General features: G+C 42.2%; 2 protein-coding genes across 4 annotated transcripts in view; one reads left to right on the plus strand and one right to left on the minus strand.

The window, feature by feature from the left end:
• Positions 1 to 20,485, plus strand: part of RIGI (RNA sensor RIG-I) — a 56,125-nt gene extending 35,640 nt beyond the window's left edge. For both annotated transcript variants that reach the window (XM_074363167.1, XM_010967358.3), the window contains exons 11-18: positions 2,541 to 2,698; positions 3,705 to 3,840; positions 4,589 to 4,737; positions 6,635 to 6,725; positions 9,505 to 9,675; positions 10,850 to 11,001; positions 16,624 to 16,767; positions 18,508 to 20,485. In XM_074363167.1, the coding sequence (XP_074219268.1) occupies positions 2,541 to 2,698; positions 3,705 to 3,840; positions 4,589 to 4,737; positions 6,635 to 6,725; positions 9,505 to 9,675; positions 10,850 to 11,001; positions 16,624 to 16,767; positions 18,508 to 18,846 (1,340 nt within the window). In that variant the 3' untranslated portion in view covers positions 18,847 to 20,485. The remainder of the gene's footprint in view (positions 1 to 2,540; positions 2,699 to 3,704; positions 3,841 to 4,588; positions 4,738 to 6,634; positions 6,726 to 9,504; positions 9,676 to 10,849; positions 11,002 to 16,623; positions 16,768 to 18,507) is intronic.
• Positions 20,486 to 21,561: 1,076 nt separating this feature from the next.
• The window catches only part of ACO1 (aconitase 1), a 50,683-nt gene continuing 47,459 nt past the window's right edge, over positions 21,562 to 24,785 (minus strand). Inside the window, exons 21-22 of one of the 2 annotated variants that reach the window (XR_012506787.1) lie at positions 23,925 to 24,532; positions 21,562 to 21,866 (exon numbers count right to left, since the gene is read on the minus strand). Coding sequence is in view for 1 of the 2 variants with exons in the window: in XM_074363168.1 (XP_074219269.1) it covers positions 24,419 to 24,532 (114 nt within the window). In the remaining variant the exon portion in view is untranslated. Of the gene's footprint in view, positions 21,867 to 23,661; positions 24,533 to 24,785 lie in introns of those variants that run through there. The other variant, XM_074363168.1, reaches the window with a different exon arrangement.

Consider the following 24,785-nt stretch of genomic DNA (forward strand, 5'->3'; position numbering starts at 1 on the left):
TTAGACGGAGAGAGCACGGTGAGGTTTAGGACTTGCGAGCATTTCATAATTCTGACATGTGAGCAGCGGAAAGGAGCAAGGTGAAACAGGAGGCAGGGAACAGACAGTGAAGGGCCTGGTAGGCCAAGCGGAGTTTGGATTTTATCCTAAAAGCAGTGGGAAGCAGTGGACAATTTTAACCTGATTAGTCCTGTGAGGGGGACACCAGGGAATGAAGCAGGCCAAACGGAGGCAGTGGAGGTGGGTGGAGAAGGCAGGAGGCTTGTGAAACAGGAGGTGTTCAGATTTAAGGGCTGCCTGGGTTTGGGTGGGAGTGAGAGCGGGCAGGGAGTGGGGGCAGCGTCCCCGGCCTTCTGGCTTGGCGCCTGCGTGTATGCCAGCAGGTGGTGCTGGTTCCAGAACTAGGAGCAACTTGGGCAGGTACAGGTGAGTTTAGTTTTGGAGACGCTGAATTCTTGATAACTCCTGGAATGTCACCTTCTCTCACGCTTAATTTGCTTTTCTCTTTCCTCTTCTTTCACAGCTTGATTTTGGACTTATTCTAACAGCTGGTATGCCCACCTCCACTCTCTTTTCCATCCAACCCTCATACCTGGGCTAGTTTTCCTGAAATTACCAGGTTTCCCCCCCTTAATGGAGGCACTGGGAATTGAACCCTAGACCCTGTGCACACCAAGCCTGTGCCCTACCACTGACCTATCCCTCCCACCTCCCTGAAATGAGCAGTTTCATCACGTCAGTGTCCTGCTGGAATCCTTGTCCTTCAGGCTGAGCACGCACAGCGCTCACCTGCCCACCCGCCCGTGCTGCCCGCCCGTGCTCTGCGCGCCTGGTCTGGTTCTGCTTCTCCTGCCAGCTCTCCACTCCTTCCCTACTTGAATCTGTGATTAGCAGTTCCTCGAACGTTCATTCGCTTGTTCGTTCATTCAGTGCTGGGCACTGTGCTAGGTGGTGGGAATGCTGCGAGGACCCTGAGACACAACCCCTGCCCTCGTGGCGTTTCTGTTTTGGCTAATGGTAGTGCCAAAGGCAGATAAGTAAGAGTAATGAAGCAACAGGGGAGGGGGCAGGTGAGCAGTGGTGATATGTGTGTTTCAGGCAGAGGAGACAGGAGAGTGGAGAGAGTGGGGACTCCCATTAGTCCTGTGAAATGCAGGAAGGGGCGCAGCTAGAGATGAGAGTCAGAAGCAGGCAGAGGTCAGATCACAGAGGTAGGAGTTTGGCTGGAAGAATCTACTATAGGCTTGCCAATAGTGGGTTAGCATTGTTTCTCACCTGCAATTTTGGGGACTTCCTCCACCTGCTGAATAGAGACTGGATTGGAGGGGACAAGGCAGGAGATGAGGAGACCAGGTAGGGGCTCATGCAGTTACCCAGGAGCACGAGGATGTGGTCGGGGTTGGGGAGGTGGCAGGAGAGTGGAGAGGCGAGAATTTCCGCCTTCTCATTCCTCCCGTCTCTAATCCCCCACCTCCACCTCTTCACCAGGCCGAATCCTGTCAACTGCTTGTTTCCAGATGGCTTATTTTCACACCTTCCTAAGTCCCATAAATACTTGTTGATTCATCTGGTTTACTGACAGTCACCTCGATTGTGGTGGGGCTGGGAGAGAAGCACGTGATGCTACTTGTTTGGGTCGCCACCTTTGTTCCTCTTACTAAAAGGGAATGGGCGAGAGGGGAATCGTAACCCAGAGACACAGCCATTGGCTGTGCGTTTTACGTGCCGTGCGCTTCCCCAGGAGCCCTGGAGAGCTGATCCTAGAGTAACTCACAGACTTAGCCGCTTGACAGCAGGGCCATGCCTTCCTCCATCCTTTTAGCCCCAGCACCCTGCAGAGCCTGGACCATGGCAGATGCTCAATTTGTGAACCAAGCAACTGAGGCTCAGCTTAGGAGCTGCTGGCAAACAGAAGCGTCCACGACGAGCACCTTTTGAGCACCTGTTCTCTGCTCAGCCCATGAGTGGTGCTGCGGAGATGAGCTGGCGTGAGCTCCCAGCAGGGCAGAGTGAAGCGTGGTCTCTTCTGCTTTTAAATATCCTCCTCTGGTGAAGCTCATGAGCTCTAGTCTTACTCGCCGCTATTTCATCTTTAAAGGCAAAGTTAGGTTTTTCATGTCCATTGTTTGGCCTCTGGGCTACTTTGGTTGGCAGCTCAGAGAGCCAGTGAAGCTTGGGTGTCAGACACCCCGGGTTTGAATTCCTGTGCTCCCCAACGTACTAGCTGTGTGACTTTGGAGAATGACTTTGCTTCTCTGAGCTTCCGTTTTCTGGTCTGTAAAATGTAGTATCTACCTCATGGGTTTATGAAAATGAAATGAAATTATGAATGTAAGACACTTTAATTCTTGGTACATAGCAGGTATTCAGTAAACAATGGTATTTATGCAAAGACACACTGCTGAAGACTGTTTCAGGAGGAATACTCTGTGGACTGAAAGTAAGGAAGAAAATTAGAAGGGGAGGCATGCTCAGAATCTTCAATGACCGGCCAGATGGCACAATGAAAAACTTCTCTCTCTCTTTTTTTTTTTTTTCAGAAAACTTATTTCAAATTCAAAATAGGAAGTTTGGAACACAGAAATATGAACAGTGGATTATTGCTGTTCAGAAAGTGTGCATGTTGTTTCAGATGCCAGACAAAGATGAAGAGAGCAGGATTTGTCAAGCACTGTTTCTGTACACATCACATTTGCGGGTATGTGGCTTCTTTGGGAAAGCGTGCTTTAGTTGTAGCACCTACTGAGAGCTGCATGGGCTGTGTGAGCTGAGAGAGCATCGATTTTTCATCCTGTCCCCAAGAGCTCACTTAGGAACTTTCTGGGAGGTTCTTATGAAGCAAACTCCAGAAGTTATCCCACTCAGCATCTTTGTTCGCTCTTTGAAACTTAGCACTAGAGGCAACGGGACAGAAGCAGAGGCAGACATTTTGTGCCGTGCCTCAGCATTCCCATAATTGACATAATTGGAAAAAAATTGGGATAGGATGACCATTGTTATAGATACATGACCAGTGATCGCCATCTTTAAAGCTCAGTAAGTGGGTCCTGTTGCTGTGTCATGAAATGCATGTTTTCCTTCCTCCGGTGAAGCCGCATGATGGGAAATCCAGGGTCTCTGGTTGTTTTCTGGTTAACCAACGAGTTAAGCAATAACAACCACCATCATTTCAGCTTATGCCACTGGAAATATTTTAAAATGCACTCAATCAGTATGCAGTTGTGGAATTTTAACAGACTTAATTGAATATGTGGTGTAAGTGGTCAGCCCTATCATTCTGAACAGGTGCATGACAATTCAGTGATGGCTTTGGATGGGATGAAGAGATTAAGTTGAATGTCTGAGGCAGGTTGATGTGGAAGTTGATTTGCTGTCTTTTTTTTTTTTAATGTTTGAATCTTTGACATGCGTTTTTCATGTAATTTTCTCTTTCTCTTCCAAGGTAGAATTCTAGAATCCAAAGTGATCCTAATTAATTAATGATTCTAGCTACTTGAGGGTTTTTTTTTTTTTTTTGCAGTATTTGTTTTTAAGGTTTTATTACAGTATTGTTAGAAATCGTTTATCTTAAAGAACTAAGTTAGACTAGATTTGAGACAAGTTCATTCTTAAAATTAATTCCGTGTTAAGTACAGCGAATTGAATTTAAGTGTAGTGAATGCAGTAGACATTAGAAACATTGAAACAGTTTTCGTTTTCCACAGAAATACAATGATGCCCTCATTATCAGTGAACACGCACGCGTGAAAGATGCTCTAGATTACTTGAAAGACTTCTTCACAAATGTCCGAGCAGCAGGATTTGATGAGATCGAGCAAGATCTCACTCGGAGATTTGAAGGTGGGTGGTGTTTCTAGAGGAGGAAGCCATTGGTGCCTGAGAACACCAGTGGCCACTGTGCATGCATTACACTTAGCTTCACATGGTGATGCTCTGGGAGCTGTCTTGGGCTTAAGAAGATATTATACGTGGCAGGACTATGAAGCTTCAGAGAAATATGGTACTTGTGAAAACAATCTGCCACTTACACTATTTCCTGTTTTGAAGAAGGAAAAGTGGTAGGATTTGCAAGGGATACATCCGACAGAAACAGTCAATTGATAATAGCATTTTTTGGTATAACTTTTAGTAATTTCATAAAAAAATTTTTAAAGTATTTTAATGACATTAAAAGCTGTAATTTATATATACTTCTATACAGAGAAGAAAACCAAAATGGCTCATAATCCCATTGCCCTCATATTAAGAAAAATATAGGAAGATATTAAATGAAAAGTAAGTCTTTTTTCTCCCTCTCTCAAATGCCTTTTCCCAAAGGTAATTACTGTTAATAATTTTTCTGGGGACTATACCAAAGTATTTACTTATACATATGTGTGCTGCTAAACATTGAACAACCAGCTCTCGGGGGGAAAAATGTATGCATTTATAGGTATATTGAATGTATTAAATGCATTAAATCAGTGGTTATTCCTCATAAAATTCTGGACAGAGATTGAGAAACTCTTTGAACTCTTTGATATAGATCACAGTGTGTTCTAAATTTCTTGAATTTACAAACCTTTTGCGAAATGTTCCCCATTTGCAGAAAAGCTGCAGGAACTAGAAAGTATTTCAATGGATCCCAGCAACGAGAACCCTAAACTCGAAGACCTCTGCTTCATCTTGAAAGAGGAGTACCACATAAATCCAGAGACCAGAACCATCCTCTTTGTGAAAACCAGGGCTCTTGTGGATGTAAGCTTCTTCCTCCTGTGGATAACAAATTGACCTAGTACCATTTTATTAAAAAGACAGTCCTTTCCTCACTGCTTTGCAATCAAGCATCCATATATGTGTGGGTCTGTTTCTGGGCTCTTTATTCTGTTCTGAGTTCCTTTTTTTTTTTTTTCCTTACGCTAATACCTCACTGTCTTAGTCACTCTGGTTTATAATGGTTGATACTTGTAGAGCAAGTATTTCATACTTGTTTATTCTTTTTGTCAATTTAAAAATTTTTAGCCATTCTGTGGACACCTAGTGGTACCTCACAAGGGTTTTAATTTGCATTTTACCAATGACTAATACAATTGAGCCTTTGTTCATATATTTATTATGTCATCCACATATCTTCTTTGGTGAAGTGTCTGTTCACATCTTCTGCCCTAGTTTTACATTTTACATTTCAGTCTACAATCCATTTTGAGGTATGGGTTGAGATTTTTTTTCTTTTTGTATGTGGACATCCAGTTGTTTCAGCATGTTTGTTGAAAAGACTATTCTTTCTCCATTGAATTGCCTTTGTAACTTTTTCAAAACTCAGGTGACTGTATTTATGTGGATATATTTCTGGGTCCTCTGTTCCATTCGCGTGTACATCTATCTTTTCACCCATCCTACAGTCTTGATTACTGTAGCTTCATAGTGAGTGTTGAAATCAGGTACTGTGAGTCCTCCAAGTTTCTTCTTTTTTCAAAATTGCTTTCACTATCTTTCTTTGCCTTTCCATCTTTATTTTAGAATCAGCTCATCCACATCTATGAAAAAGTCTGCTGGAATTTCATTTGGGATTGCACTGAATCTATAGATAAAATTGGGGAGAAATGACATCTTAACAATATTGAATCTTCAAATGCACGACCATAATATATCTCTTCATTTATATAGGGCTTCTGTATTAGTTACCTAATGCTGATAACAAATTACCCCAAAACTTAGTAGCTGGAAACAAAGACATCTATTATCTTACAGTATCTATGGGCCAGGAATCTGAAAACAACTTAACTGGGTGTTTCTGTCTCAGGGTGTCTCATGAGGCTGCATTTAAGGTGTTGGCCACGGCTGCAGTCAGCTCAGGGCTTGACTTGCATGGCTTTTGGCCGGCCGCAGAAGATGTGCTTGGCTCACTCATGGGGGCCTCTCCACAGGCCGGCCTCACAGCCTGGTGGCTGGCTTTCCCTAGAGTGAGTGATCCAAGAGTGGTTGAGAGAAAATGCCTGATATGGAGGTCATGGTCGTCTTATAACTTCATCTATGAGTTGATATCCCCTCACACCTGCCATATTTTATTCATGAGAAGCAAGTCAGTAAGTTTAGTTCACACTTGAGGGGAGGGGATTACACAAGGATCTGAATACCAGGGAGTGGAGATCAATGAGGGCTACCTGAGAGGCCACCAGCCACATCTTTGGGTTCTTTTGTCAGTGTTTTATCATTTTCAGCGTACAGATTCTGCACTATTTTGTTAGACTTATAACCCAGTAACTGCTATAAGTGGCACTTTCACTCGTTTGTTGCTGTATATAGAAGTACAACTGATTTCTGTGTATTGATTTTGTGTCCTGAGATCTCACTAAATCCACTTGTTAGTTCTACACTCCCAGTATTCTGAACTTTGCCTTTTCCACTTCAAAGGTATCTTAAGAGATTAAACCATATCAGATCACAAAGATCTATACCATTATAGTTAATTATTGCATAGAATTCAATTACAGGAAGCTTTTTTCACCTCACGTTTGTCAATCTGCAAAGTACGTAAGTCTTCTTGTCTGTATACTTATTTAGAGCTCTTTTTCTTCTTGCATGTATTTCAATACTGAATTAATATAGACAGTATACAAACAGGAACCAACTGATATTTTCTTTTTATTTTCAGGCTTTAAAGAAATGGATTGAAGAAAATCCTACTCTCAGCTTTCTAAAACCTGGCATATTGACTGGACGTGGCAAAACAAGTCAGAACACAGGTATTTATAGATAGCGAATTAGATTTAGTATGATGTATCTATATAGATATATATATATACACACACACATATAAAAGAACATATATAATATATTTGAATTCTTTCTTAATGCTTATATCAATCAGGGTTCAACAGAAGAAAAACTAGTAGGGATTATACATACATGTATACATACATATATATGTGTATGTGTGAGCATATATGTATATGTACACATATACGTATATGTGTGTGTGTGTATATAATTATATATAGTATATATAGTATACACACACGCAGACATACACATACACACAGGGATTTGTTACAAGGCATCGGCATACACAATTGGACTGGCAAAGCAGGTCTGAAGTGCACAGGGCAGGTGCAGGAGCAAGTGGAACCCCACAGGCATGAGCTGTCTGGAGTCTCTGAGCTCAGGGAACACCTAAGACCTCCTTTAAAGGGCTGACTTCATTAGGTCAGGCCTACCTAGGGTGAAATCTCTTTTGATTAACAATATCAACTGATTATGAACACTAATAGTACCTGCAGACTCCCTTCACAGAAGCCCCTAGGTGAATATCTGGGGACTGTGGTTCAGCCTGGCCAAGGTGATGCATCAGAAAGCCCTCACAGTGCTCAGATGTCAAAAACCTGTAGACAGTGCCTCCTTCCATATGTCTCACAGGTGAAACCAGAGTTATTTCTTGAAATGTTGTTTGAGCATGTTACTTTCCCGAACAAGTTCTCAATCAGTAGATCAATTCGAAATAGAAATGTTCCGTTTCTGTGTTTGCATTGTTTAAACTGTAGATGCTTTTGTGCGTATTATATATTTTACAACTTAAAAAAAAATGTCCAATGCTGAAATCTAGGTAGGGAATGGTTAAAGGATGAAAGGCCACCTCTGTTGTCATCCAGGAGGATCCTAGGTGGCTGGTCCTGACCTGTGCTCCTCCCACCTCAGTGACCGGCCATGACAGGTCCTCACTGTTCCTTATTTAGTGTTGTTTATAGTAAGAAGTCCCCTTGCTGTGAGTCCTCAGTCAACATCTTTGCACTTCCCCTTATGCAAATTTTAAACTTTGTGAATCTAAAAAGTAAAGTCATGTTTTGAAAAGTTGGCCTACCAAATGAAGTCCAACACCACATTATTGTGGTTAGAATTCAAAGTTCTCTGCCGTCTGACTCCAGCATGAGTCCAATTTGATTTTTGAACTTTGTTATTCCTCTACAAATAGGAACCCAGTAAATATTTTCTTATTTGTTTGTTCATCCATCTATGCATCCATCCATCCACATCCATTGAGAACTTATAGATAAAAATGAACCTTTTAACCATTCTATCCTTATCAGACAGACCACAATTGCTGAATGAATATTTGGTAAACAAATGGATAAGTTCAGAAATGCTTAAAGTATGGTGTCTGTCTTGGGTATGTTCATTGTTATGTAGAAGATGATAGTGAAAAGAAATTGTTCTGTCCTCAACAAAACATATCTGCAAATTTTGGCTGCCAGTATACTAGGAAAAAATTGGAGCTTTTATAAATTCTGTTCACTCTGGGGTAGAGACCACTGGAATCCTTTCTCTTCTCAGCGTTTCAGTGGCTGAGACCTGCACCCTAGTGGGATCCTAACTGAAATTCAAGGCCCAGTTCTGCTACTCGCTAGCCTATTAGCTTATCATACCTCCAAAACCTCAAGGTCTTCACCATCAGGGCCAGGGTTCCAAGGAAGGTAGAGGGGAGAGAGGAGAGTTGTTGCCCCTGAGGGGACTGGAAGTGCAACGCAAAAGTAGAAGTGGGTCATGGAAATCTGTCATAACGGGGAATCATAACACTTGCCATATCAATAAAGAAGTTGAGATATATAAATATATATAATGGAATACTACTCAGCCATAAAAAAGAATAAAATAATGCTATTTGCAGCAACATGGATGGACCTGGAGATTGTCATTCTAAGTGAAGTAAGCCAGAAAGAGAAAGAAAAATACCATATGATATCACTTATATGTGGAGTCTAAAAAAAAAAGCCCACAAATGAACTTATTTACAAAACAGAAACAGACTCATAGACATAGAAAACAAACTTGTAGGGGGAAAAAGGGAAGAGGGATAAATTGGGAGTTTGGGTTTGCAGATACTAACTACTATATATAAAACAGATGAACAACAAGGTCCTACTGTACAGCACGGGGAACTATATTTAGTACCTTGTAATAGCCTATAATGAAAGAGAATATGAAAAGAAATATATATGTATATATAAAAAATTGAATCACTATGCTGTACATCAGAAATTAACATAACATTGTAAACTGACTATACTTCAATAAAAACAAACAAGTAAATAAATAAAACACTTGCCACATCATCCTGAAAGGGTCTTGTGATGTTCCAGTGAGTAGGTAGATGTGAAAAACATCTTGTCAGCTGAAAACTTCTATACACGTGCAAAGGTGTGACAATTAACTCTTGATAGTTGTGCAGAAAAGTCAATATTTGTTTTGCAATAATATGACGGAAGCCACATAGCTTGTAAGCACCACAGCTGGGATCTGAGCCGAGGCTGTGGCAGAGTCCGAGTTGTTAGACCCTACCTCAAATGTCCTCTCTAAAACAGTGACAGGGATCGGCCCTACTGCCCAGGGTTGCTGTGAGACCATGAATACAAAGCGCTTACCCCAGTTCCTGACATCCCAGGGCCTGCGTGTCATAATTCATAGCTGTTCTTTTGAAGGGTAAAGTTCCTTCTTTGGTGAGTTATACAGTACCCTCTGCCTCTGACACAGGAATGACCCTCCTAGCGCAGAAGTGTGTATTGGATACATTCAGAACCAACGGAGATAACAAAATTCTGATCGCCACCTCGGTTGCTGACGAAGGCATCGACATTGCTCAGTGCAATCTGGTCATCCTGTATGAGTATGTGGGCAATGTCATCAAAATGATCCAAACCAGAGGTAAGAGAAGCTTTGGGGCCATTACTGGAGGACTGCCATCATCTGGTTTGTGAGCATGTCTGTCACTCCAGCCTTTCTCCTTTACTGTGACCAATGGCACAGTGGACCCCCGTATCATTGGCCCTAAAGCTGGCTTACCTGGTCAGGACGGGGTGACTGCAGTTTCATCCACTAACATATACCCTATTTTGGTTCTTGTTCACAATGATTACTGTTTACTTGACCAACACTGGCTGACATATTTATGAAAGGATAATTCCAAGTTTGATTGAGGCTTCAGCAGTCGACGTGTGGACCTTTCGCAGCTGTGTTTATGGTGCTGGTGGCCCCCTCTACTCCAGAAGAGATACTCCAGGGAGTCCTGTCCCACTTGAACTAGATGATCTCCTGACTGGTCCCTCTTCCTTTTTCTAGTTTCCGTAACAACAGCTGCTGCATTACTTTTCTTGAAAAACAGCTCTGAGCATGTCACTTCCCTGGATAGAAACTCTAGCATTTCCCCAACTTGCTTGCTGTTGAAGAGTTTTTCACAATCCAGCGCCCATGTATCTGTCCAGCCTCATTCGCCATGATTCCCCTTTATCCATGAGCCCCTGAATCCAGCCAATCTGACTTCATTTTTCCCTCGTTGAACGAATTGTCCACGTACTGTTGCTGCTGATCATTGTTCTACCTCTTCTGCTGCCTCCCCGTCGCCTGTCCCTAATTCTCCCAGCTGGCAGTAATCTCTCTTTTGACTGCCCATAACCCTTTATATCTGTCTTTCTCAGAGCACTAGTTTTCCACCTGTGTTCTGGTGGTTGTGGACATGTTATTTCCTCATTTCCTAGAAGGCTCTTGAGGGAGGATCTGTCTATTATTCATCTTAGGGCCCTCACCGTATCATCCTGATGGTTCATGTTGGGTTGTCTTTAAGCAGTATTTCTAATAACATGCCTATTCAGTCACAGTGCGCCACGGAGACCCTGAGGAAGCCCATCAAAGGTGGGCTTCTTGTTTATCCACATGTGCACACCTGCATTTCACTCCACACCCCACCAGCTCGGCTTGTCTAGAAAGTGGGATTCAGTGAACCAGTGTTGAATTTTAGGAATACCCGTATCCCTTTGTGTACATATTCTCAGATTTAGCAGAGTTTTAAGTCAAAGACACTAAACTATTTATTTTCTAACAGGCAGAGGAAGAGCAAGAGGGAGCAAGTGCTTCCTTCTGACTAGTAATGATGATGTAATTGAAAAAGAAAAAATAAACATATACAAGGAAAAAATGATGAATGACTCCATTGTAAACGTGCAGACATGGGATGAAGCAGCATTTAAAGAAAAGGTGAGTCTTTGCATCTGTGTTAATATTTCAGACTCTGACTACAAGTGACAAACAGGGAGTGTGAGCATGGCTAGCACCTGGTATCATATTGCTCTGAGTGTTGTTTTAGAACCATAAGTTTATCCTTAACATTTCATCCTGCAGTGAACATCAGATTCATTCTGCTTTAAGTCTCAATGAGTTAAAATATATTTTATTAGTGCTAATACCTGAAGTCACGTTTTTAGATCTACAAGGCAAACTGAGCTTGAGTTACTCTTAAGTTGATAGTATTTTTTGAGGACTACACCCTAACACTGCAAGACACAGTTCTTAGTTCATCTTTTCCTCAAATCGCTGTCTCTCTAACATCCGGAGTCCCCTGGGAAAAGCTCCCAGTGCACTGTGCGTGGGAGGTGTGCCCAGTGTTAGAAGACCTGTTTGTAGGTCTGGATAGCAGTGTGAACTTTGGAGGGGCACCATATTCATCCAGCCTCTTGGTAGTGACCTTAGTTTGATTGTAATTTTCTTTATAACACATGGGGAAAGACACACCCACACATATACACAGACACCCTCTATTTCTCAGACCATTTGCAGACACTGCATGTCAGAACCTCTGGGAGCACTGAACCCTGCAGGCCTGGGGGAGAGCTTTATCATTAGAATTAGTGATTCCAGTCCTAGAACTGCCGCTTACAAAATGTGTGTGTTCAGGTAGCTCCTCTTTGAAATCATCAGTCTCCATATTCACAAATTTGGGAAAATAACAGTATTTAACTCACAGGGCAGTTTGGGGCATAAAGTGAGATGTATGCACTGCTTACTATGGTGCCTGATGTAAAGTAAGTGCTCAGAAATGGGAGTTGTTATCGCACAGATGTGTGAGGCATACCTTAACTTCATGAAGATGTCTTACAGTTCACTAGACTAATTCCATAATGGTCATAATTTTTAAAAGTCATAATTTTTATGCTCAAAAAGTAACGAGAAGCAATTAATGAGCTAAAGTAAACTAACACTTATTTTAAGAAAAATTGTAATATTTAATCAGTGTTGACTGATTTTAAAAAAATTTCTTCTTAAGGTTAGAAGACCAAGATATGTAAAAATACTTCTTCCACATTTTCAGGGAGAAGAATTGCAGGGAAATTCTTTAGTTCCTCTTAGTTTTTCTGAGGATAGAGTTTTTTCACTTAGCCACTTCCCCATTTTGTAGAATATGTGGAAGTTGCCAGTAAAGGCTTTAAAACCATATTAGCTTTGCAATAATTTTTATCCCCTCCACTGCATGACAAGTTGCTTAGACTCATATGTGGCAAAAGCAATAGAGTAATAGTCTATTGAGGAAGATGGAGGCTGGAGCAGATACATAGACATTCACTGTAGCCAGCACACTAGGTCGAAGAGTCGGGTGAGAAAATGGGGGGAGGGTATAGCTCAGTGGTAGAGTGTGTGCCTAGCAAGCTTGAGGTCCTGGGTTCAACCCCCAGCACCTCCATTAAAAATAAATAAATCAAATTACCTCCCTGCCTCCAAAAGAAAAAAAAAAGTGGGATGAGGAGACAGTGGCTTAAATATCTGTTGAATTAGGCTACTTAATAGCGTTTTGAAGGGAGAAGGGGTGGGAAGGGATAAATTTGGGAGTCTGAGATTTGCAAGTGTTAGCCACTGTATATCTGTTTTTATAATAGTTTAAAAAAACCAGATTTCTTCTGTATAGCACAGGGAACTATGTTCAATATCTTGTAATAACCTTTAATGAAAAAGAATATGTCTGTATATGCATGACTGGGACATTCTGCTGTACACCAGAAATTGACACACTGTAACTGACTGTACTTCAATCAAAAAAAAAAATCGCATTTGGGATTTCCCTGACGCCCATCGATCGAGAACGGGCAGAAGTGGTAAAGAATGAGCAGGGGCCCAGAACAAGTGTGGCCAGGGGTCGCTGGTAGCTGGTAGCTGGTAGCTGCGTTGTCCCTTGTGTATGTGTGGCTGCCCTTCACCAGAGCGCTGCAGCCATCTGAGCAGGTAGACAGCCCCCACGTATCCAAGAACTTATTTCCGTGAGGGAAGCTTCAGGATTTGGTAGTACTTCATCCTGGAGGAAAAAGGCAGAATGGGTATTTTTCACTGCTGGGTCATTTGGAATCAAAATGAGGAACCCTACTCTCCTTTCTTACGAGTTGAGAATAGGATATGGGGTGAAAGAAAGTTCATTTTGACGGAAGAACTTCCGACATGATGGGTACCTGTGACTGCACACAATCAGGGTTTCCTAGCCTCGCTTTTTCCGCTTCCAGTGTGTGCAGTTAGGCTGCTTCTCATCCGCAGGTGTGGGATGGGGAAGCAATGGCTGCAGACTTCAGTTGTGACCTGGGTTGAGCCTCTTCATCCAGTTACTGAGTTTTACTTAGGGTTAAGTGTAGCAGTAAGAGTTAGTTTTAATTCGTTAGGATTTATATGTCTTGCCTTTAGCAACATTTAAAATATTTGCGATTACTAGTATTTAATTGAATTTCAGTATATAACTGAATATCATTAGATAGAAGTGAATTTTTAAAAATTGGATGCCCAAACAGCAAATTTATATTTTTACCCTTTTTCCTATCACATTCCTCCTACCCTGAGTCTACCTTATGTAGTGATCAGAACCATGTCTAAGAAAAAGAAATTAAAACTGCTCATAGAGAAATGTATGTTGTGTAACCCAGGAATTTCATTTCTAGAAATTTGTCCAAAAGAAACAATGGGATAAGTACACATCATGTAACAGTTTTACAGCAGTGAAAAATTGAATTGAAAATAAGAGGCATAAACATCCTTTATTTTTACAAAAAACAAGAAAGATAACTTCCAGTGGGATGGGGTGGGGAGTAGGGGGAGAGAAAATCATATTTTGATTGTTTTCCTAACCTATATTCCAGGCCTACATTTTAAAAATATAAATCAGATTTTATTTGAATTTAAAATGCTTTAGAGATGAGTGGATTCTCTATAGATGATCAGTAACCAGTAGGAGATAGAAGGGGGAGGGACACTTCCATTTACGGTGACAACCATGACTGCAGCTCCTATGGGTAAAACAGGGACTCTCCACCGAGCCCTGCAAATGCTTTATTTACGTCGACAGGCCTCACAGTGATCCATGTGGTAAAGCTTCTTATGGCATGCTCTAGGGGGGAAACTGAGGCATGAAAATCTTCAGTGCTAGTTAGGGGTGGAGCTGGCATAGCTCATCTGTTTAACTACTACTTCTACTGGCCTCACCAGAAATGTCTGAAGTATAAATAAGGACAACTAAAAAGAGGTTACTGAGAGGTAGGAGGTAAATTAAGACTGAAGAAAAGAAATGCCGTGTTCCTAATTGGAATGACTGACTATTTTAAAGATGTGCATTCACCCCAAATTCACTTATAGGTGTATCACATCCCATAATCAAAGTATACATATTTTTAACTTGATAAAATGGTCACATAGTTTATATAGAAGAATAAATGAATGAAAATAGCTCTGTCATTTCTAAAATAACTCATGAATGGGTATCGCCCTACCCAATGCTTAAGTTCAAATCCCTATCATTTAACATCTTCATGGTTCTTAGCAGAAGACTCGCCTCACCGACCGAGGTTAACACCAGGGAGCATTAAACCTCTGCAAGGCAGTCCTGAGCAATTATGAACTCATGATACGTCCCAACAGCCCACAGAGTAACTGCTTTTATTGTTCCCATTTTGTATATGAGGAAACTGAGGCATTTGCCCCAAATCACACAGCTAGTAAGTAAGTAGCAGGAACAGGATTCGCCCCGGGGCTGCCTGGTTTCACCTGGAACACCGCTTGAAAATGTAGGCCGATGCGATAGAGGCAGCACCACAAAGCAGTGGGACAGAGCAGATCCTGCCACAGCTGACGCCGTGGGAATCACCGTGTCTTGTCTTCCTCCATGATGTTTCAAGTTTTCTTCTTTTATCATGACCTTCTGTTTAGAGGACTTCCTTTTGCTCTTCTCTTAGGAAAGGTCTGCTGGTGAACAAATTCTTTTAGTTTCTCTTCATCTGAGAATGTCTTGGTTTCCCCTTTATTTTTGATGGATCTATTGCTGGGCATAGGAGTCTGGGTTGACAGGTTTTTCTTTCAGCATTTGAAAAATATCGTGTCACTTTCTTCTGGTCTCCATGGTCTCTGTGGTCTCTGATGAGAAATCTGGTGTCATTCAGTTGGTTTTTCCCCTATAGTAAGGTGTCTTTTTTTTTTTTTTCCTGGATGCTTTTAAGATTTTTTTTCCTATGTCTTTAGTTTTCAGAAGTTTAATTATAATGTATCTTGGTGTGGTTTCTTTGGGTTTATCCTATTTGGATTCGTCCAGCATCTTGTATCTGTATGTTTATGTTACATTGTGTTCAATTTGGCAAGTGTTCAGCCATTATTTCTTTGAGTCCTTTTTAAGCTCTGCTCTTTCCCGTCTCCTTCCAGGACCCCAGTGTCTTAAATGTTAGATCTTTTAAAATGGTCCTAAAAGTCCCTGAGTCTCTGTTTGTTTGTTTGTTTAGATCTGTGTTCTTCCTGCTGTTTAGACTGGGTCATTTCTAGTCCATCTTCTAGCTCACTGATTCTTTCCTTTGACCTCTCCATTCTGTGGCTGAGCCCATCCACTAAGCTTTTTATTTCAGTTATTACATCTTTTAGTTCTGAAATTTCCATTTGGCTCTTCTCTATATCTTCCATTTCTTTGTTGAGCCTTTATATTTGTTCATGTTTCAAGAGTGTTGGGGATTACTCACCGAAGCATTTTTATTATAGGTAGTTTAAAATCTTTGTCAGATAAATTCTGACGTCTCTGTCATCTCAGTGTTGGCGTCCATTTGGTTGTCTTTTTTTAAATTCAGTTTGAGATCTTTCTGGTTTTTGGTGTGAAGAGTGATTTTTTTAATCAAAACTCAGACATTTTCATACTATATGATGAGATTTGGTTTCTTATTTGACCTGTGTTAGGTGGCTTTTTCTGATATCATTCTGGCAGGGGAGGTGGGGACACTGTTTCTTCACTGCCAGGTGGAGGTAGAAATCTAGATTTCCCATTCAGCCACTATTGATACCAGCAAGGGTTTACTGCTGGGTGGGGATGGGAGTTCTGGCCCCAACATGGTCTCCACTGACACCACAGGTGAGGATGGCTACCATTTGGCAGGACTGAAAATCCTGGCTCCCTATTTAGCCTTCCCTGGCACCACCAGGTGGGGGTGTTGAAGTGATTTCAAACAGCCCTGCAAAGTGGGAATCTAGGTTCCCCAGCTCAGCCTCAGATTTTGGTTTTGTGAAGGATTTTTAAAGTTTTGCCAACTACGGGGTAGAAAGTGTGGTTCACATGACTGTTTTATGGATATCTTTTGTGCTTTTCCGGGCATGTTTGATGAAGAAATTGAAAGACTGACTGGAAGCCACAGTTAAACATTGACTATCAAAGAGTTAGGAGAATCAATAAAATTATCTGTGGAATGTTTATAAACAAAGCCAGGTACTGTATGTTTGTATAGAAATGAGCGATTACATACATACATATGTGTGTGTGTTTATACTAGTTATACTCAAATTACGTATTTGAGAGTTTTTTGTTTTGTTTTGTCTTGCATCTAGATTCACCAGATACAGATTCATGAAAAGTTCATCAGGGATAATCAAGGAAAAGCAATGCCTGTGCCTGATAAGAAAAATAAAAAACTGCTCTGCAGAAAATGCAAAGCCTTTGCATGTTATACAGCTGATATAAGAGTGGTGGAGGTAAGTAGCCTTTTTAACAAAGAGCACTGGGTCACTTTTTAGCACTAATTAAAGCTCCCTATCAGTGAGATATTTATAGTATATTTAGAGTAATAGAATTCTGTTATTTCTGTTGTTGTCATGGCCATGGCCCATGCATTTTTAAAAGGCTAAAAATTTTAAAAGAAATCCTTAATGTTCAACAATTTTAAAAAATGGTTTAAAAATTGCTGCGCCGCTACTTAATTAAGGATTATGTAGCCATTACAGATAAATGGTTATGCTAAATGCAACGCGGTATCCTGGATTCGATCCTAGAACAGATAAAGGATGTTATTAGAAAGAGTGGCAAAATCTGTAGTTGAGTTAATAGTAATGCGCTGATATTAATTTTTTAGTTTTGGCAAATGTGCTATCTCTGTAAGATGTTCACATTCAGGGAAGCTGAACCTGGGTGAAGGGTATACAGGAATTCTCTGGACTATCTTTGCAACTTATCTGTAAATCTAAAAATGACTCCAAAATAAGGTTTACTAAAGAAAATGATTAGGGAGCTTCTGTAGTATAATGAAAAACTTCTTACAAGCTAATAGTAAAGTAGAAAAAAATAACCAGGATACAAAATAGTAAATGTGCTATGATTATAGCAGTGTGAAATCATAGCAGCAATGCCACCGTCACCACCACCAGCAAAAACACTTACCTTTGTACAAAAAAAGGCTAGAGGAAATGTACTAGAATGTGTTAATATTTTACAATGAGACTCCATGATTTTTTTTCTCTCTCTTTATTATTTTATGTTGTCTAAACTTTCTTTTGGGGAACAGGGGTCACTTTTACAATAGAAGCAAAATCTCCTTATTTTAAAAGCATGACATCTGCAGGTCTGCTTTCCCTCTGTTTTTTTTTTCCTTAACACTTTCAGATAAAGGGTTCGAAAAATCTCCAAAGACAAAAAATTGAATGTAACTCTGTTGCTGCTGACTGGGGAGGGTGGGGTGCCTGGGCCTGTCCAGATGATGGGTTATGACTTTAGGCTTCTGTTTGGTCTTCAGAAGTCTCTCATCAGTCCGATGTTTGACCAAGAAGCGTATTAGGGGTGAGACTGGCAAGTTCCCATACCTTGCTGAGTCTTTTTCTTTAGCTGCAAAGTATCCGTTCAGCTCCAATTTGGGTGATTTTCTATTGAAATGACCCTTTTCAATTATGTTTTCCTGAGGGACTGGTATGTAGGATCTGCATTGGTTCTGTGCACTGTAACCTTTTTTCAGGTTTATTCTAACATTGACCGTGGGCGGGGCCAGTGGACACATTAGCCCTCGACCCTCTTCAGATACACACTGACCCCTTGCTGTTCTTCTCTGTATCCTTTCGATTATTCCTGTCAGGGCCACTGGTGAGCTCAGGCTTCACAGAGCTTCGACAAATATCCCTTTGTCTCTGAATTAATAAAGAGTATCTATTTTCAGGAGCCAGGCCTCCTGGAAACTTCCTAGTCTTCCTCTTCATGAGGTGGACTTAGTCCCCCATCACCTGACTTGCACCTCCACCCATGACACGGGGAGGCAGGCTGCACGAGTCCGCTCTGCCCTTGGGGTGAATCTGCGTTTCCTGCTTGCTCCGTCTGTAAAATAAGTGGAATCCCACCTTCTTGTCATCTCATATGACTCTGGAGTTTTCTCTTTTTTTTTTTTTTTTATCACAATTATGTTCTAGTCCTAACTTTCTGTTTTGTATGCCATTCGATCCCTTCATTTGTAGGAATGCCATTTCACCGTGATTGGAGATGCTTTCAGGGAGCACTTTGTGAGTAAGTTACACCCCAGACCGAAGAACTTTGGGAGTTTTGAGAAGAAAGCAAAGATATTCTGTGCCAGGCCGAACTGTAGCCATGACTGGGGAATCCACGTGAGGTATAGGGCATTTGAGATTCCAGTTATAAAAATTGAAAGTTTTGTGGTAGAGGATGTTGAAACAGGAGTTCAGATGCTCTATGCAAGGTGGAGGGACTTTCATTTTGAGAAGATACCGTTTGATGCTGCAGAAATGTCCAGATGTGCTCAGGACCTCAGTCTTCAGGGAATGGGTGACCTGGAGTGAAGAAGACACTAGACCCAGCAGGTAAATCATGGCTCACCTGGACCACTGTCAAGATCTCTTGCCTAAAGGCTTGTTCCGTCCTGAGTGTCCATCACGTACGTAACTGCTGATGTTTTCAGCAGTTTGCACTCTATCATTATGTAAAGCACGGGTGAATGGATCACAACACTAAATGCTCTGTAGGACAGTAGCGCTCCCAGCACTTGGGAAAAATGAAAAAGCCTTAACGTGTTTCTCTCCTTCCCTTCCCTGCCAGCGTACACCCATGACCACTCAGCACACACTAGAATAAATGGATGAGGGCATGGAATGTTGGAAGGTTTTCCTTGCTTCCCTTTCTTTCCTTCATCTACTGTGAGCTGGCTCTTGCCCTTAACAATCTACTGAAATTGTTCTTGTCAAGGTCACCAGTGGCTCTGGTTGCTAAATCCAGCGGGTAATTAGTCCTTCTCTGACCTCTGTGCTCCTTTTGGCCCTGTTGAGTACTCCTTTCTTGGGACTCCCTCTCAGCCTGTATCTTCTAGCTGTATCCCAGTCTTTTCTGTTGGCTCCTCCTTGCTGATCCCTTACATGTTGGTAATTCCAGAGGTTCAACGTATATACACATACATAGGCATCGTAGTCACATATATGCATGTTCTCCAGATAGTAACGTGTGGCGTCTAATCTCACAATTCTATAGTGGACGACGTTTAGTACTGTAAGCACGTAAATGATACAGCACTCCTTAAAGCTGACTTCTGTTCTTTTAGTTTATTGTACCTCTTGCCGGAGTAATTCATTTTCTTAACCTGTGCCGCTGTTCCATTTGAATGGTCATCCCCAGCCACTTTCCAGTAATAGTTGATCATGTGGCCTTAACATTTGGTCCACATCTGGACTCTGCTCTCAAGGAGGTTTCTTGGTTGGTATGATGAGGCAGTTTAATTTGGCCGTCCTTTCTATGTAAAAAATTAGAATATGTATCCAAATGGCATTCCTGTGTCATTTAACAAGGTTTGCTGACACCGCAGAGCTTCCTTTGGGGTTTCCCAGACTTAGAGACAACTACCTGAGTTTTGCTGTCTCCATCCAGACTGGGGTGTCTTATGTCCAGTTCAGGGTCGGCGCTATAGTAATTTAAGCATCTTCCCCAAACAGATTCAGATGAGCTGTTTGTGATTCACTAGGACCATCTATGGCTTAAACAAACCTCCAAACGTCGTAAGATGTTAATATGCTCAGCATATGTGATCGCATGACTCTTTTAAAATAGCACCTATTTACATCTGAAGGCTGTTTGGTGTCCAAGAGACCACCCAGTCCACCCAGACCAATCCTAGAGCTCAGTGGGGTGACACTACAGCCACCTCATTCTCCTCTCCATCTGATGAGCGGGTGTGCACACTGAGAATCAGAGAATCTGCCAGTTACATAACTTCTCATTGACTTAGTTTTCTTTATCTGTAAAAAGGATAATACATACCTGTAACTTAGTTTTCTTTACCTGTAAAACAAGGATAATACATACCTGTAAGGGTTAGTGGAGAATTTTTAACTGACATTACATAGAAGTACTTGATATATATTGGTTACTTGATAATGGTTACTAGTGGGAGTATTCTTAAGTAAGACAATAAAAATGGATTATGTAAGCCAACTTGCTTGCTGATTTTTATTCATTTTCAATTTATATTTTATTAGTATATTAAGGTTTTAGTCAGCAATTTTAATGTTGGCTTTTTATCCTGCCACCAAGGAATTTATCAACTGCATGTCCTATAGTTCAACTCAGTTCTGCCACTGTCTGCCTGGAGATGGCGTCAGATCCCTACATGTTAAGGGCTCCGTCCTACGAGACTGCCCCACCCCTTCCCTGCTTGAGATGTCAAATTGTTATTACCTGTGCTTCTGAGCAATTGACTACAGATGGGACGTTCCAACAGCTTCCTCCTTGGGCTTTCTAGAGAGGCTCACAGAGCTCAGAGAAACATTTTACTTACTAGATCGCCTGTTTATTATGAAAGGATATAACTCAGGAGCAGCCAGATGGAAGAGATGCACAGGGTAAGTTATGGGGAAAGGGCTCAGAGTTTCTGTCTTTAAATCTCTTTGAGTTCACCAGCCTGGAAGCTCTTTGAAATCTGTCCTTTGAGTTTTATGGAGGCGTCATTATGTAAGCATGATTGATTAAGCCATTGACAATTGGCTCAACCTCCAGCTCCTTTCCCCTCCCCAGAGGTCAGGGGGTGGGACTGAAAGTGCTAACCCTCTGGTCACGTCGTTGATTCTCCTGGTAACCAGCCCCCATCCCTAGGCGCGGTCCGAAAGTCAGCCATTAACATAACAAGAGACACCTTTATGGCTCTCATCACTCAGGAAATTTCCAGGGTTTTAGGAGCTCTGTGCCAGAAAAGAGGGACAAAGACCAAATATATATTTCTAATTATAAATCCCACTCTAACAAGTGTCTCTTTTTATACGTGATTGCCCTTTTTAGATGTTGTTATTTAAGAACTCCAATAGGATGTATAAAACATCTACTGGAAATCTGTTTGAGAAAAGTTCTTTCAAGTATCTAAATAATTCAGTTTGGATGAAGGTGAAGAGTCCTCCATTCGCGACAGCCAACAGAAGAATGCAGACTAAAGCTGAAACAAGAAAAACAGAACTCCCTTGTTTGACTTTAGCTTGGAGTCAAGCCATGGCAGGCATAGAGGTAGAACAGAGTACGCATTTGGTTAATATTTATTGAATGAAAGAAATCAGTTGGTAGGATTGCGGTTTAAGAATTGCACACTCTTGGCTGATGCCCAAATGCTGGCCATTGGATTTTTAGATCAAAGGCTGCATTTCAGAACCAACTGGGAAATCTTTTTTTTCATGGGCACACGCGGAGCCCTCTTAGAACATCCTGGTAGGGTGTCTAGCGGAGTGTAGTTTTCAAAGTTCCTCAGGTGGTTCAGATATAATCTGACACAACCACTCGGATCGTGTCATCGCTGTGGTCTCCGCCAAAGCTGACATTGTGAAATTTTCGCCTGAAACGAAAAATAAGTCACCTTTAGTCACGCCCGATTGTGCCATAAGGCCAGGAAACTGATTCCCACTCTTAAAACTGACATTATTATTTGAATTAAAAAAACAAACAAACCAGCAGGTCATTGTTCCCTCAAGTGTGTCCTGTGAAACCCAAGTGCTGTGAGATGCTTGAAGAAAGCGTTCTGTGGGCAGACTGGCTTCTGTGTCGTCTGCTGCCCCCTCCCCTCAAATGAGCATTTCCAGCACACACTGCCAGGGTGAGTGTGTCCTGCCATAATAAGGCCCATTTAACCCGGTGGTTCCCAAATACACAGACCCTGGAAACTTTTCATTCATGGGATGCGGTAACATCCTGTGAAGCACAGTAGCTGATACCCAGCCCTGATGCTGGCCAGGCAATCAGAACCAAACTGGAGTATTAACCTTAGGATCATACCAGTAACTGTTTTATTATAGTATGTAAGAAAACTATGCATTTCGCTCAGCAAGTCTGTATTTAATATGTAGACCTTAGTTTTGGGGATGCAAATTATTAAAACTGTTAAAAATATCAGCTAGAATTATATAATCTGTTCATGATAATTAGGCTGTCTGGGTGAGCAGAAATGACTCGGGAGTGAAATCCTGTTCGTGGTTATGACATTCAACAGCTTTTAAAGAAAGCAGCGAGTGGAACTTCGGTGCTGCTTTTGGGAAGCAGCCCTATGCGGCTCCTACAAAACCCTGGGGGGCACCCCACACTGTCCTATCACAGCCCCGAAAGGGAGACTCTCAGAAATAATCCTCACTTAGGTGACTAGGAAACTCCCAGTGCTTTTAGCCTAGGGAATACTGGGAGACAAATCTCTAAGGTCAAAAATTATTAACTGTCACCCTGCAACTGCAAGTGGCCATGTCCACCGGGGCAGAATGACCTGTTACAGATGGAAGGTGAGAGGGGAAATGATAGGGAGGGGACCTGAGTTAGAGTCACAAGGTCCAATGAAGCCTGTGGCCATGGCCACCCTTGTTCAAGTTCTATGAGCCTTTTTTTTTTTTTTTTTTTTTTTTGCTTAAGGGAGTTTGAGTTGTGCTTCTAACACCATAAGGAGGAAAGTCATGACTAATATATCCTTCCACCTACATGAAGGCCATCCCATTGCCAAAGACACATGTGCTGATTTGCTGCATTAAAAACGTTCCTCAGTTAACTCACTGTGCACACCAAGGAATGCTTGATTCCCCAGGAGGGATCAGGCACCAGTGCATTCAGGAAAACTGTAAGAACCAAGATGGGAATCCCATAGAGGGAAGGAGGGGCTGAGGCCAGCAAGAGTAGCACACTTATCTGGAAAGTAAGTAGACCTCCCAAGTACCTTCTTGAGAAACCAGGTAAAGAGGTTTATTTGTTCAGCCTTACTTGGGGCAAGGATGTGACACTGGCAGAGACAGTGTATTCATGAACAGGATAGAAGGTGTGTTTGGAGGTAAAGGAGGAGAGTCCAGAAGTGAAGAAATCCCACTCCAGAAGTCATAGCCACAAGGATCTGTTTCCCCATAAGCACTGAATGGGGGGAGCCAGCCTGCTCCCATGCTGAGTAATGGAGGGCTAAGGGGTGGAGGTCTGTCTTTGCCGCCCTAGAGTTTTTATGCTAGGACTGAGCTTAATCTGAGGGCCACATACTTTTTTTTTTTGTAAAACAGGGTTCTGTTTGTAACTTTTATTCATGAATATAAGTCTGAGATTTGCTCTGCTCTAAATATCCCCAAACTATAGCCACACACACAGCAGAATTCAATACCAAAGTCAAAACGTTTTCCTTGAAAATAGATTTAATCTTATTCAAATTAGAAATGTTCTGTATCTCTCTCCAAAACCACTTCCAAACAAAGTTCTCCTGATACGTGAAACATTTTCTGGGGAAAACTTTTGAAGACTGTAAAAGAAATCTTCGTATTTCTTTAGTGTTGATCTAGCAAAAGGTACATAATCAAAAAATTTCCACGTCTGACCCGTCCACGAGGTGTCCGGATCATTCACTCCGAAGGAAAACGCGGGGCGGGGGGATCACAATTACCAATGCGATTTGAAGTGAGAACCAGTTTCCCTCTACTTTGTCCAGTTAACACCGGTACAGGATGCAGAGGCCAATGGCTCTCAAGCGAAAGGTTTCATTGCTCAGAGGGTAACAGAGCGGAGCCCCAAAACGGGCAGGGGACGTACTCGTGTTCAGCCGAACGTCAACAGGCTAAGGGTGAAAAATCAACATTCTGTGATCAGTAACCTTACGCAGGGTCAACTCACTCTTTCTGGCACTACTGACAACCCCACCATTCTAAGCTTCCAAGTTCTAGAAAAAGATAAAAAGATTAACAGAAATAGAGAACACAGAAACGGCTGATTTTTGTGAGCGGAGGAAGGCAACCGTGTCGCAGACCACCCTGGGACGGCAGCGCCCCCGCGCGGCCGGGCCGGGCGGGGCGGGGCGGCGTTGGCTTGGGACCCGCCGGCGGGGGGCGCTGCGCTCCTTCCGGCTGCGGCGGAAGTGCCGGTCGCCGACGAAAGCAGGGCCTACTTGGCCATCTTGCGGATCATGTAGTTGAGGATTCCCCCGTTGTGGAAATATGTGAGCTCCACGTCGGTGTCAAACCTCATGACGGCCTGGAAGGTCTTGCCAGTGTCCAGCTGCAAGGACAGAGCAGCAGAGAAGAGTGGCTGGGGTGGACGCCAGCAGGCCCGCCCGCCCTGTCGGGAGGGAGGCCATCCTGCCCCCGCCTGCCCTCAAGGTGCGTCCACGCGCCCGGCACAGGCGCACGCTGGCCCCGGCCTGGACCCACTGAGCCGTAAGTTGCATTTTAATACGTCCTAGCGGACTTATCTTTACCGTAAAGCGCTGCAGAGCATGAATGATATAAGTGAGAGACACCTGAGAATTAGA

This window comes from Camelus bactrianus, chromosome 4 (assembly GCF_048773025.1).
Source record: "Camelus bactrianus isolate YW-2024 breed Bactrian camel chromosome 4, ASM4877302v1, whole genome shotgun sequence".
Lineage (NCBI taxonomy): Eukaryota > Metazoa > Chordata > Mammalia > Artiodactyla > Camelidae > Camelus > Camelus bactrianus.